General features: G+C 46.2%; 1 protein-coding gene across 2 annotated transcripts in view; it reads left to right on the top strand.

Annotated features, from left to right (window-relative positions):
- The first annotated feature begins 704 nt into the window (after positions 1–704).
- The window catches only part of Hnrnpm (heterogeneous nuclear ribonucleoprotein M), a 43,230-nt gene continuing 30,385 nt past the window's right edge, over positions 705–13,549 (top strand). The window contains exons 1-2 of one of the 2 annotated variants that reach the window (XM_090341603.1): positions 705–1,154; positions 11,146–11,315. In XM_090341603.1, the coding sequence (XP_090197729.1) occupies positions 847–1,154; positions 11,146–11,315 (478 nt within the window). In that variant the 5' untranslated portion in view covers positions 705–846. The remainder of the gene's footprint in view (positions 1,155–11,145; positions 11,316–13,549) is intronic. The other variant, XM_090341606.1, reaches the window with a different exon arrangement.

Below are 13,549 nucleotides of genomic sequence, written 5' to 3'. Positions count from 1 at the left end.
AAAAGGCTGGAAGTGGTGCTGAGGATTAAGTGGTAGAGCTCTAGCCTTGAGAAAGTCCTGAGCTCAAGCCCAGGACTGGCAAGGAAAAAAAAAAAGAAACAGAAAAGAAGAAAAAGATCTGCTGAGATGGGAAGGGCGAGGGGAAGTCAGTTTTGCAAAAGGACAAAAAAAAAAAACAAAACAAAAATCCCAAAACCAAAAAACCAAAACCGTTAAGCCAGGTGCTGGTGGCTCACGCTTGTAAGCTTAGCTAGTCAGAAGACTTGAGATCTGAGAATCATAGTTTCAGAGACTGTGAGACTCTTTGTCTCCATTTAACAAGCAAAAAACCAGAAGGGAAGCTGTGGCTTAAGAGGTAGAGTGCCAGCCAGGCCGAGCTCAGGCCCAAGTACTGGTACAAAACCAAAAACATTTAACAAACAACAACAAAAAGAATACAGATGTAGGAAGCTTGGCCTGCAGGGAAGAGAGTGGACGAGATCTCCAAAGCTGGAACCCTGAGATTGAGCGTCCGGGCTCAGGCAGATAGGCGGGGAGGGGTTGAGGGGGGCTTCATAGGCATCAAGGTGAGTGGCAGCTGCTGGCGGTTTCTGGGTGGTTGGGTGGGGGGGGTCCTACCCAAGAAAGCGGTGTACTTTGTAAATCTAATACCTTCCGATTACTCGAGGGCGAAAGGGCACGTTTGATGTCACCCTGTCTGTTAACAATCCTTTAGACCTTCCAGGACACCCCCATCTCTGGTTACAGAAAGATGGGTGCCGCGTAGGTTAGCGAAGGACGATGATGCTCCTCCAGCTTGACTCGCTGGGTCGGCAGACTGGCTCAACCTAAGTGGATCCCGGGAAAATGAATGAAGGGGGGGAAAAAAAAAAAAAGCAAGCCACCAGACGGCGAGTCTGCGCCTGCGGGCGGCGGGGGGCGTGGCCAGTGGCTTCCAGTCGCGGCGCGCGCAGGCGTTACTGGTCACGTCGGGTCACGTGGGTGCGCAGGCGCATTTCCGCGCAGCTCCGCTCCCTTACACAAAGCCCAGACGCGGAGAAAATGGCGGCAGGGGTCGAAGCAGCGGCGGAGGTGACGGCGACGGAGCCCAAAATGGAGGAAGAAAGCGGCGGGCCCGGCGTACCAAGCGGCAATGGGGCTCCAGGGCCGAAGGGGTGAGTATCCCGCGGTCCTGGTTCGCGGGGTCCGGCTCCCCGCCGGCTGCCTGCCCGTCAGTGCGGCCTGGGCCCGGGCCTTTCGCTGCAGGTGGTGGGGGCGGCCGAGGCTGTGAGGCGGGGATCCGGACGGCCGGGGGTCGCTTCCCGTCGTCGCCAAGGTCTGAAGTACCTCAGGGGGCCGCAGACAGACGCCGTTGGTTGGCGCCGCCACTGCGCGTAGCGAGGCGGGGGGGTGGTGGTGGTGATGGCGACGGCGCGGGTTCTGGAGTTGGAGGTTCCCGAGTTCGGGACCCGCTCGCTTCTGAACTGATCTTGGGCGAATGGCTTCAACTCCCTCCTTCTACTCTTCCCCTCCCACACCGCCTCCTCCCGGGGAACCTTTCGGCCTCGGGTCTCAGTTTCCCGAGCCGGGATGGAGGTGGCGAGGTGGGGGGGAGGGGGGAGAGTGCGCGCGCAAAGCCTCCCGCCGCGCGGTCAGCCGGGGATAAACGGCTGCCGGGCCGGGTCGGAGTCGGGGGACCCCACTCCACGCCCCACCCCGATCCCCCGACCCCCCTCCCCCAACCCCCGGCCGGCTCGCCACCTGCCTTCGAACCTGCCCGGTGGGTCCGGGCCTCCTGCGTCCTCCCCGTGCTTCCCGTGCCTCCTGCGTCCTCAGGTGCGCAAGTAGGTAGAGACTTGTTATTCTGTTGAGCACGGGAGGTGGCGCCGTTATTTAGGGTCGCCCATTTTCCACATCACGGCCCAGAGCCCTGCTTTGAACTCCCTGTTGTTTTTGTTGTTGTTTCCTTCAGGGAGGAAAGGATGAGCTGTGTTCCCTCGGATCTAAACTCAGTGTTAGCAATCACTTGAGAGAGAAGGCTCAGGGAAGGGTTCTTTGTAGCTTCAATTCAAATGCAAGCAGCCGTGGGCACACAAGGCTAATTTCTGTTTCTCCCATTCCCCCACCGCCCCATCCCCTAGTTCCCTACACAAGAGTTATCTTTTTTTTTTTTTTTTTTTTTTTTTGCTGTTGTTTCTTTCCTTTTTTTAAAAATTCTTTTTTAAATTATCGGGGTAATGTTATATAGAGGGGTTACAGTTACATTCGCCCGGTAGTGGGTGCATTACTTCTCGCACATTGATACCCCTTCTCGTGTTTTTGTTCTCCTTTCCCTCGTAGAGTTGCCATTTGACAGTGTTGGGCAGCTATCTCCGCTGTCCTTGTCCTGAACGAATGTTTTGTTTTCATCCTCTGGAGTAAAATGTAGCCATCAGACACTGGCACTCGACCCCTGCCCCCATTCCCAGCTGTGCTGCACTCAGACTATTTTAAGGGGTGAAACTTTGTGATACACTCTGTGTATTGAAAGTAAATGTATTTGATACACTCTGCGGGTTGAAAGTACGTCTACTTAAGCACTTATGCTAATGAGCGTGCACTGAGTACTGGCTACTTTGCTGTTATGTTTCCACTGTAAAAAAATTCCAGAGTTCTCTTAGGTGAGGAAGGAAAATATAGTTTCTGCTCCTTGGAAACCAAGAAAAAGGGCTGGGAATGTAGACAAGTATAAATTGACTGCCTCGACTCTCCCTGTCAAGACCCTGGGTTAAATCTTCAGCTCTGAGGACAACAGAATAGCAACAAACCAAGATAAAAGTGTCCTCAATTCCTAGCGCCTTACTGTAGAAGCCTCTGGATAGGGGATTGGTCTTCCTACCTTTTTTTGATGGAGTTAATGCTAGGGTTGGAAACCAAGATCTTGAGCATGCTATAGGTAAGTGTTGTACTAAGCATATTCCTAGCTTCATTTTGGCTTTTTTCAGCATTTGTTTCAGGAGTCTTGCTGTGGGACCTATTTGGAGGGCTTTAAGATATATTTCCTCATACAAGTACTCTTAGTACCTTGCTTTTTTTTTTTTTTTTTTTTGGCCAGTCCTGGGGCTTGAACTCAGGGCCTTGGTACTGTCCTTGGACACTTTTGCTCAAGGCTAGTGCTCTGCCACTTGAGCAGCAGTACCAGTTCTGGCTTTTTCTGAGTATGTAGGGCTATGAAGTATGCTAGGCGAGCACTCTACCACTAGGCTACACTCTGAGCCCTGCTAGGTGAGAGTTAAATTTGGTTACAGATTATAGCACTGGAGCTACATTTGATAGGCAAATTTCTCACATCCATTTTCAGAGAGCCATCCTGTAATGGAATCACTTGACAAACCACCTGAGTTCTACCTTTTGTTGAAAAGGTTGAGTCTGGTTTAATAGAGGATACCTCTATGCCAGGGTCAACAGGGTCAAAATGTACTTTTGCAACGGTAAAGTTCTGGAAGTAAAAACTTCACAAGCCTATATCTTGAGGAGGGAGATCAGTTTTTATATATATATATATATATATATATACACACACACACACACACACACACACACTTTTTTTTTCCCCTCAGTGCTAGGCCTTGAACTCAGGGCCTGAGCACTGTCCTTGGACTTTTTCAAGGCTAGAGCTCTACCACAGCACCACTTCTGTATGTGGTACCAAGGAATCCCACCTGGGTCTTTGTGCAAGCTAGCAAGCACTCTACCACTAGGCCAAACTCCCAGCCTCATCAGTTAATATTTTTGTAGTGATTATGCTGTGGTAGAAGTTGCAGGGTAGAATGTGGACCTCCACTAGTTTTTAAGGGCCAGAAGAAAGATGGTAGAATGATTGAGATGAAGACCGGGATTTTAAAGAATAGAATAATTTGAGTGCATGTTGGTGCTAGGAATAGAACTCAGGGCCTCATATATGCCAATCATGTGATCCACAACTGAGCTGCCTTCCTAACCCTGCCTTGTTTGTTTGTTTATGTATTTAGTTTTCAGTCCTGGGCTTGAACTCAGGGCCTATGTGCTGACAAATGAACCTTTTTGCTCAAGGCTAGCACTCTGCCACTTGAGCCACAGCTCCACATCTGCCTTTTTAATGATGAATTGGAGATCAGAGCCTCATGGATTTTCTTGCTAGGACTGGCTTTGAACTGTTATTCTGAGATCTTAGCCTCCTGAGCAGTTAGGATAATATTTGTGAACCACTGGCACCCCCTTTGCTCCTTATTTTATCGGTAATGGTACTTGAACTTGGGGCTTGCACAATGCCCCTGAGCTATTTTCTGCTCAAGGCTAGCCCTCTAACACCATGACCTACTGTGTAACTTATTATTTTCTGGTTGTTAATTGGAAATAAAAGTCTCAGGAATTTTCTTGCCCAGGTTGGCTTTGAATGGTGATCCTCAGATTTCAGCCTCCTGAGTAGCTAAGGTGAGAGCTGAGCCACCAGCACACAGCATGTTTGTCATGTTTATTGTTTCGTTGGTTCTTTCTCTTATTTTTTTTTTTTTTTCCCTTTTGGTCAGTTTTGGGGCATGAACTTTGGGCCTGGACACTGTCCCTGAGCCTCTTTGTGCTCACTCTAACCTCTTGAGCCACATCTGGCTTTTTTCTGATTACCTTATTAGAGATGAGTCTCTTGGGGGCCAGGAGCATGGCCTGGTGGTAGAGTGCTTGGCCTAGCATACACGAGCCCTGGGTACCAGATCCATAGAAAAAGCTAGAAGTGGTGCTGTGGCTCAAGTGGTAGAGTGCTAGCCTTGAGCAAGGACAGGCTCAAGGATAGAGCCCAGACCCTGAGTTCATGCCCCAGGGCTGGCAATAAAAGAAAAGGGGAGGTGGGGGAAGAAAGAGTCTTATGGACTTTCCTGCCCTAGCTGGCTGACTTTGAACTGTGCTCCTCAGATCTTAGAAGCCTTGTGAGGAGCGAGGATTACAAGTGTGATCCCACTGGTGCCTGGCCATGTTCGTTCTCCCTCTCCCTCTTCTGTGGGATTTCAGGTGTTTGTCAGGATAACTTGATGTTAGACTCTAGGAACAGCCCTGTTCCAGTAATGTCTCTTAACAGTCATTTGAATTGGTTTATTTTACTCAGGCTCCCTATGTTTTCCCCTTTTTTTTTTTTTTTTTGGTGGATTATGGGGCTTGAACTCTCCAGCTCAGGCTACTGCCCTACCTTTGAGCCAAGCCCCACTTCCCATTTTCTAGAGGTTAATTGGAGATAAGAGTCTCAGATCCTTTTGTGCCTGGGCTGGCTTTGAACCTTGATCCTCAGATCTCAGCCTCCTGAGTAGCTAGGATTACAGGCGTGAGCCACTGTGCCCAGCTGTTTTCCCATTCTTTAAAGATAGATGCTGCACTTTAAAAAGTGTGACAGTGTACTTGGTGAAAAGGATTTTTGGATGACATTAGATTATGAGTACAAGATTAGGGTTTTTAGTTGATTTGAATGCCTGCTGCCAGAGAGCTTTGCTTTCACCTTATCTTTTAATTTTATTCATGGCCAGGGAAATAGATACCAGGGCACAGACATCTATGCCTGTTTTATTTGTTTTGTTTTGGTGGCAGTTCTTCCATGGTTTTCAGTTATACAGTTTAAAATTGAATTGTTTGAAGTAGGCTCAATGCTTAGGTTTTCCCAGCTAGAGATCTTGATTTGGTATGCTTTAAAGCAATGTTTATAGCATGTTTTTAATGCACTGTTAAAAGGCTTGTGTGGGCCAGGTGCTGGTGGCTCATGCCTATAATTTTTTTTTGGCCATTCCTGGGCTTGAGCACTGTCCCTTGGTCTTTCTCAAGGCCAGAGCTCTACCACTTGCGTCTCAGCATCACTTCCGGCTTTTTTCTTTGTATGTGGTGCGGGGAATGGAACCTAGCTCTTCATGCATGCCAGGCAAGCACTCTACCACTAGGCCAAACTCCTGGCTCATGCCTATAATTCTTAACTTACTTAGGAGGCTGAGATCTGAGGCTTATGGTGTGAAGCCAGCCTGGGCAGAAAAGTCTGTGAGATCTTAATCAAGTAGTACAATGCTATCTTTGAGCAAAAAAGCTTAGGGTGAATGCCTAGGCTCTGAGTTCAAGCTTCTGGAATGGCACCCCCAAAAAGGTGGGGGGACCACATGTGAATAGATCTCCCTTTCTCTGTCAAGAAAATTATTGTAGGAAACTGGATGCAGTGGTTTACACCTGTAATCCTAGCTACTCAGGAGGCTGAGATCTGAGGATCAAGGTTCAAAGCTAGCCAGGGTGAAACTGTTCAATTAAACACTAGAAAATGGGAAGTGGGTGCTGTGGCTCAAGAGTAGGGTGGTAACCTAGAGCTGAAGAGCTCAGGGATAGCACCCAGGCTGAGTTAAAGCCCCATGACCCACAAAAAAAGAATGAAAGGAAGAAAGGAAGGAGACAGCATAGTAACTTAAGGCAATGATTTTCCTACAATAATTTTTTTCTTTTGTGTGTGTGTGTGTGTGTGTGTGTGTCTCCTGGGGCTTGAACTCTGGGCCTGGGTGCTATCCCTGAGCCAAGCCCACTTCCTGTTTTCTAGTGATTAACTGGACTTTAGTGCAAGTCCTCAGCCTGGCTTCCAACTGCAATCTCCAGAACTCAGCCTCCTGAGTAGCTGGGATTATAGGCTTGAGCCACCTGATGGGCTTTGAGGTGTTTATATTCAACATTAACCAGCCTGCTCTTCTCCTCTATTCTCTTCTCCTTCACTTCCTCCCTACTTCCCTCCCTCCCTTTTTAAAGGAATTAGGACTCCCCAGCCTGCTTTTTGTTATGTTATTATGCTTTATTGATTCCTCAGCATTTTGGGGTGCTGTCATGGATACAGATGGTGCTTTCACTGGGAAAGAACCAGATAGGTAAATGCAGAGTAATGTGGGTAGCTGAGTAACTGGGAGATGAAGGGTGCTTTCTTTCCACTTTTTTGGGGGGGAGGGGTTGGGTCATGGGCCTTGAATTCTGGGCCTGGGTGCTGTCCTTGAGCTCTTTTACTCAAGGCTACTGCCCTACCCCTTGAGCCACAGCACCATTTTCTGTTTTCTAGTGATTAATTGGAGATAAGAGTCTCATGGTCTTTAGTGTCTTTAGTGCCTGGGCTGGCTTTGAACTGAGATCCTCAGATCTCAGCCTCCTCGGTAGCTAGGATTACAGGGTGAGCCACTAGCGTCCAGCTTGTGCTCTCCACTGTTACATGCATTAGAGGAGCTCAGAATTTAAAGGATTTCTGTGATGAACCACTTTTTACATCAGGTTTGCTTCCAAGGGTGCACTAGGACTCTTGAAGATGAGGTGAGAATTTCAGAGTATTGAGATTATCAGACTACCTATTCCCTTGAGTCAGAACTCCCAAAGTAATGACAGTAGAACATGCCTATGGGGAGTGTTGTTGAAACTTAGAGGTGGTAAACAATCCTGTGTAGTGCGTATGTGGCATAGGCATTCAATCTTTTTTTTTTTTTTTTTTTTGCGGTTCTGGGCTTGAGCTCAGGGCCTTAGCACTGTCCTTGGATTTTCTCAAGGCTAGAGCTCTACCACTTGAGCCAAGCACCACTTCTGGCTTTTTCTATATATGTGGTACCGAGGAATTGAACATGGGTCTGCGTGCATGCGAGGCAAGCACTCTACCACTAGGCCAAACTCCTGGCCCGGCATTGTCTTTTTACAGGTATCATTGTGGTATAATTCTGTAGGGTGAAGGTCTGTGGTGAAACAATTATTGTTTTTTGTTTTTTTTTTTTTTTTGTTGTTGTTGTTTTTTGTTCAAGGATGACCTTCTACTATGGCTTGAGCCACAGCTCTACTTGCAGCTTTTTTGGTGGTTCATTGGAGATGAGTCTCACAGACTTTTCCTGCCCAGGCTGGCTTTGGACCATGATCCTCACATCTCTATCTTAGTCTTCTGAGTTAGGTTGGGTAGTTTATTCTTTAGTCTTATATAGCTCAGAAGAATGTAGACTACTGTGTTAGCTGTGGCTGTAATGATTTATTTCCTGTTTATAACAGGCTGAGCAGTCTGTAAACAGATTATACTTGCATCAATATTTTTTTTAGATGAAAAGTCTTCAAAATTTGAGGTTTAAGAAAGTAACTATTGGGCCGGGAGTTTGGCCTAGTGGTTAAAGTGCTTGCCTAGCATGCATGAAGACCCGGGTTCGATTCCTCGGTACCACATATATAGAAAAAAGCCGGAAGTGGTGCTGAGGCTCAAGTGGTAGAGCTCTAGCCTTGAGAAAGTCCAAGGACAGTGCTCAGGCCCTGAGCTCAAGCCCAGGACTGGCAAAAAAAAAAAGAAAGTAACTATTAAAATACATTTTTTTTTTTTAAGGTCCTGGGGCTTGAACTCAGGGCCTAGAAACTGTCCTTGAGCTTTCTCAAGGCTATTGTTTTACCAGTTCTGGCTTTTTCTATGTATGTGGTACCGAGGAATTGAACCCAGGGCTCCGTGCATGCTAGGGAAGCACTCTGCCACTAGGCCATGCTCCCAGCCCCCTAAAATACATTTGGTACCGGTGCCTCGTGGCTGTAATCTTAGCTTCTCAGGATGCTGAGATCTGAGGATGGAGGTTTGAAGCTAGCCCAGGCAGAAAAGTCCCCATGGGACTCTTCCCTCCAATTAACTACTTGAAAACTAGAAGTGAAGCTGTGGCTCAAAGTGGTAGAGCACTAGTCTTGAATAAAAGATCTCTGGGACAGTGCCCAGTCCCTTAGCTCAAGCCCCACAACTGACAATAAATAAATACATATACAGTTTTATCCACAGGCCTTCTGGTGGACGGGGATGTGTTGATATCTATTTTATGAATTTTTACTAACACTTTCCTCATTTGCCAAGAAAGAGTAAGAGACAGATTGGCAGAAAATGCAGATAATTGGTTAAAGCCTGGGGCTAGGTGGGAAGCAGAAAAGTACATGGTTTAGTCCCCCCTTGTTACCTTCCATAGGGGTCTCTAGTCTTAGTGGGCTGAACTCAGCTGGCATCTGAGAGAACTTTAGTTCAGGGCTTTTTAAAAATTTTTGCTGAGTATGCAGATGGCTTGTGTCATAGTTGTGGGTTCATTTTGGGACCGGTTTGTGTTCAGCTATGTGTGATTATAAATTCAGGCGCTACAGAAAAAGTGCTGGAGAAGTGTTCTAGGAAATCAGGGAGTTAGAGGGCCCTAACAGCCCTCCTTCTGCCAGCTTGCTGAATGTGGTTCAGATTATGAAGGAAGCAGCTTTGCCTTATGGTCAAGTAAGAATTTAGTTTATACTAATGGTACCTTCACTGGCAGTGAACACCGTCGCCTTTCCCACCAAAGGAAGCCATATCCCAGAATAAATGCAAGCCCTTAATAGTGTGTTTTTTTCTTTTTTTGGTGGGGGGAGGGGGTCATGGCACTTGAACTCTGGCCTGGACACTGTCCCTGAGCTCTTTAGCTCAAGACTGCTGCCCTGCCCTTGGTCCACTTTCCGTTTTCTAGAGATTAATTGGGGATGAGTCTCAGCTTTGCCTGGGCTGACTTTGAACCGCAATCCTGAGATTTCAGACTCCTGAGTAGCTAGGCCACCACGTAAATAAGTAGCTGCTTCCTCCCCCCCCACCCCCCAGACCTGGGGCTTGAACTTAGAGCCTGGGCACTGTCCCTGGGCTTTTCTCAAGCCTAGTGCTCTACCCTGGAGCTACAGCAACACTTCCTGTTTTTTTTTTTTTTTTCTGTGTATGTGCCATGGAGGAATCAAACGAAGGGCTTCATGCATGCTAGGCAAGCACTCTACGCTCCTAGCTGTGGCCTCTTCCTCCCCCCCCCCCAGTGTTTTCTGCTAGAGCCTGGGGCTAGGTGGGAAGCAGAAAGGTAGATAGTTTAGTTCCCCACTTGTTACCTTCCATTGGGAGCTCTAGTTATAGTGGGCTGAACTCAGCTGGCGTCTGAGAGAACAGCCCAGCCAACTTACACGTACATGCCTGCTGCTCTGGCTGTACGCAGGATTGCTGACAGCCTTTATTTGGTCTGTCTTGAGGCCTGAGCTCATGGCCTGTCTTTTTGTTCAAGGCTAGTGCTCTACCACTTTGAGCCACTGCTCTGCCTCTGGTTTTTTGGTAGTTAATTGGATATGGACTTTGCTTCCCTGGGTTGGCTTTGAACCACAATCCTCAGATACTAGCCTCTTGAGTAGCTAGGATTGCAGGAGTAAGCCAACGGTGCCTGGCTTGTTGTCAACTTTTGATGTCCTGTGCTGTGCTTAGGAAGTCCTAAGCTTTGTCGTGTTCTATTCTAAACCAAAACCATATCTGTAGAGTCTAGGGAAGTGCTTGCCCCTGGGCAGGCTCCACTGCTTTATTTTCCTGACAGAAACCGGAAAAGAAATGATCAGGGAAGTGGAAGCCTGCAGAGCTCCCGCCCTTCTTTGCCGTAGGTAGATTTGTTTGTTTGCTGGCATCCACCTAGCAGAATTGAGTGCTTGCTTTTTTCCACTTCTATGAAGCGGAAGCCAGAGCCCACATATGCTGTAAGCACATCCTCTGCTACCTAGTTACCCTCTTAGCCATTCCTCCCTTCCCAGTAATTCCGGATTTTGTTTTGACTAAACTCATTACTAACTGTCAGCTGCATCTTCTTATACTCCCCCAAGCACAGCAAAAGACACTTTTATGAAAGGGGAATTTGTTCAGCACTTTACCACCTGAGTCAGTCTTGGGTCTAGTGGTTTTTGCTGAGGGCTGCAGTCCTCTGTCTGGATCCTCAGTAGCCAGTAGTATTACAGATCTGTTTTCCTCTGCTAGCTAAATCTCTTCCCTCTTCCCTCTTCCTACCTTGGAGTAAGGGCACTTAAGGCTAGGTCCCCCTCTCTAGTTTCAGTCCATAGGGGCATTGGTAAGCCCAGGAAAGTACACTCTCTTCAGAAGGGTTTCTTATTTCTCAGCTTCCTGAGTAGCTAGAATTACAGGCAGGAGCCACCAGTACGCAGTGGTAGGTTTTAAGGAATGTATCATTACAACTTTGTGCCTGGCTGAAGCCTCTAGCTTGAATGTCCCAAATAAAAAGCAGTATTGGCCTTTGTTCTACATGTCAAACGGAATTGCAGGCCAGTAAGTCAACATTGGCTTTTAGTTTGTGCTGACATATAAGCCCTTTCTAATTCTTTCCTTTTTGAATTCAGTGAAGGAGAACGACCTGCTCAGAATGAGAAGAGGAAGGAGAAAAACATAAAAAGAGGAGGCAGTCGTTTTGAGCCCTACGCCAACCCAACTAAAAGATACAGAGCCTTCATTACAAACATACCTTTTGATGTGAAATGGCAGTCACTTAAAGACCTGGTTAAAGAAAAAGGTAATGGTACTGGTGGTGGAGTAGGGTAAGAAGGTTGGTGTGTCTTCTCTGTGGCTAATTCCTTGGTTCTCTTTTGTCAGTGGAAGCTGCTCTGAAAGAGCATGTGTTGTGTCCAGGTTTAGACTTAACCCCATCTCACTTCTTCCATGTGTCAGCCAGGGTATAGGCCTTTGGCCTACAGATGATTTTACTGGCTTCTTACCATTAGTAGGGCCCTAGTTAGGTTTGAGGGGAGCCTGTTTGTGTTGAAGAAATATATCAAATTCTTCATATTATTTGAGAGTTTTTTTTTTTTTAATAAAAAGGAAATCTCTTTTAAAAAAGTCTGGCAGGAAGGTAGTATGTTTAAAATTTGTAGATGTCCTTCTAGGATCAATATTTGGTAGCTGGAATTTGTGCTGCTCAATTCCACACTCTAAAGTCCTAGCTTCTGTTTTGGCCTGTTAAGCTTTCCCCTTTTGGGGGAAAAAAAAATCAAGGAGATTATAGTTGAGTTCAAAATCTCCTCTGTGATAGAGTGATGTCTTAGGTATGAGTGCACATTGTTCCAGCTAGGTGTGTAAATCCTGGCTTAGGATAGGGAAAGAAACCCAGCTCTGTTGCCACCAGCAGGTCTGAGGCCACTCCATTGTCCTCTACCTCCCCTCCAAACACTGCTGTGATCCCTCTTCACTCCTGTTCTGTTGTCTTCTCTTTCCTGACTCTTGGTCCTGCTGGTGGCACTGAGGATTAAAGAGATAACTCAGCCCTGGTTTAGACAAAGCTGTTCATAGTAAACAAGTTGTGTGGTGCCTTGAGCTCCTCTCTTGAGGGAAGCTAGAGTCAGTTAGCCTTAACGAAGGCTATTAAGGAGTGTTGGAAGGCTGTTTGAAGGAGTGAAAGGTATTGCTTTGCTGGAGCATTCATATTGAAGGGGAGAGAGAGAAAGAGAGAGAGGGGGGGGGCAGGCTTGTTAAATGATTGACATTTCAGTGGCAAAGATGCCTCTTGGCCATGCCTTTTGGTATTTGTACTGGTGCTCCCTGATTGGGTTTTGAAGCCATGAATGGCCACTGCCATCCCTATCCCATCACTTTCTTTACCATGACATGTAAGAAACACTGGGCACGGGGAGCCTGCTTACAGTCATGTATGCTACTCCCATTTGTGCTTCTCCAGATAACCCGGATGGAAACATGTACTGGTGTGATGTGTGTTTTCCTGCCTTGATCAGCCAGTGCTCCTGGGGCAAGAGTGAAGTTTCTTTTGTCTGAAGGATGTGTCAAGTGGCATCCCAGATGCAGTGTTCTTGGTTTTTGGGACTGCTGCTTTAATACAAGCTTAGAATTTCTGAATAGTACTGTTGAGTATTATTTGACTTAGTTTTTTGGGATAACCCCCAAATTTGTGTTCTTGTGATTTGGTTGAACCGCTGAATTGTTATTTCCATTGACAATAAGGCATAGTAGTTCCAAGAACCAGGAATGTGGCTTTGAAAATGCAATTTGTTAGAATTTTGTAAGAGATTGTGGGCCAAATTATTTTTCATTTTTAGGAGTGTGTAAACCAGTTTTGGGACATGATGGATAAATAGGTGATATTTTTACTGCTTTACCATTAATTCAGTAATTCAGTTTTGGAAGCCTTCAAGCTGGTAGCAGCAGCAGCAGCCATGCCGTTTCTGGATGTAGCAGCAGTTCACCTCAATCTACTATTTGCACAGTATTAAGTGTGGAGCCAGCCTGGTGGTTTATTTGGATACTTCCAAACTGGTTCTCCTATTCCCCTGGCATACTGCTATGAATGCCTGGGCTCAGCCCTTTCAGTGTATTTTTGGTGGTATAATTACAGGTGTGCAGTAAATCTGTTATTTTTAATGAACCTTAAAATGTTCTTGTTTAGAGCTCCCCTGTTCTGGTTAAATTAATTACTTTGCTGTTTAATTAAACTAGTCATGGATTGTGGATAAAGTGATTCATAACGGAAAGGTAATCTTTTTTTAGTGATGTTCATCTTTTCAGTATATGAAATCCAAAGAAATTTGTTGATGTGCATAGGGCTCCTTAAGAAATACTATTCATTCTGAGATTTGAAAAAGACATGTCTTTTTCATGTCTTGGATACCAAAAATATGTCTATATGGTTATTTTAAGTAATTATTTGAAATCTCTTGGCAATAAGTCTTTAAGTTCTTTTAAAGACTTGGCATTAGTGTCTAATGGTCTGAAAGTATAGTCTTAGAATAATCCCAGGCG

The sequence above is a fragment of the Megascapheus bottae genome, chromosome 1, assembly GCF_031878675.1.
Source record: "Megascapheus bottae isolate mThoBot1 chromosome 1, mThoBot2.hap1, whole genome shotgun sequence".
Lineage (NCBI taxonomy): Eukaryota > Metazoa > Chordata > Mammalia > Rodentia > Geomyidae > Megascapheus > Megascapheus bottae.
This window is presented reverse-complemented; position numbering and strand designations above follow the sequence as displayed.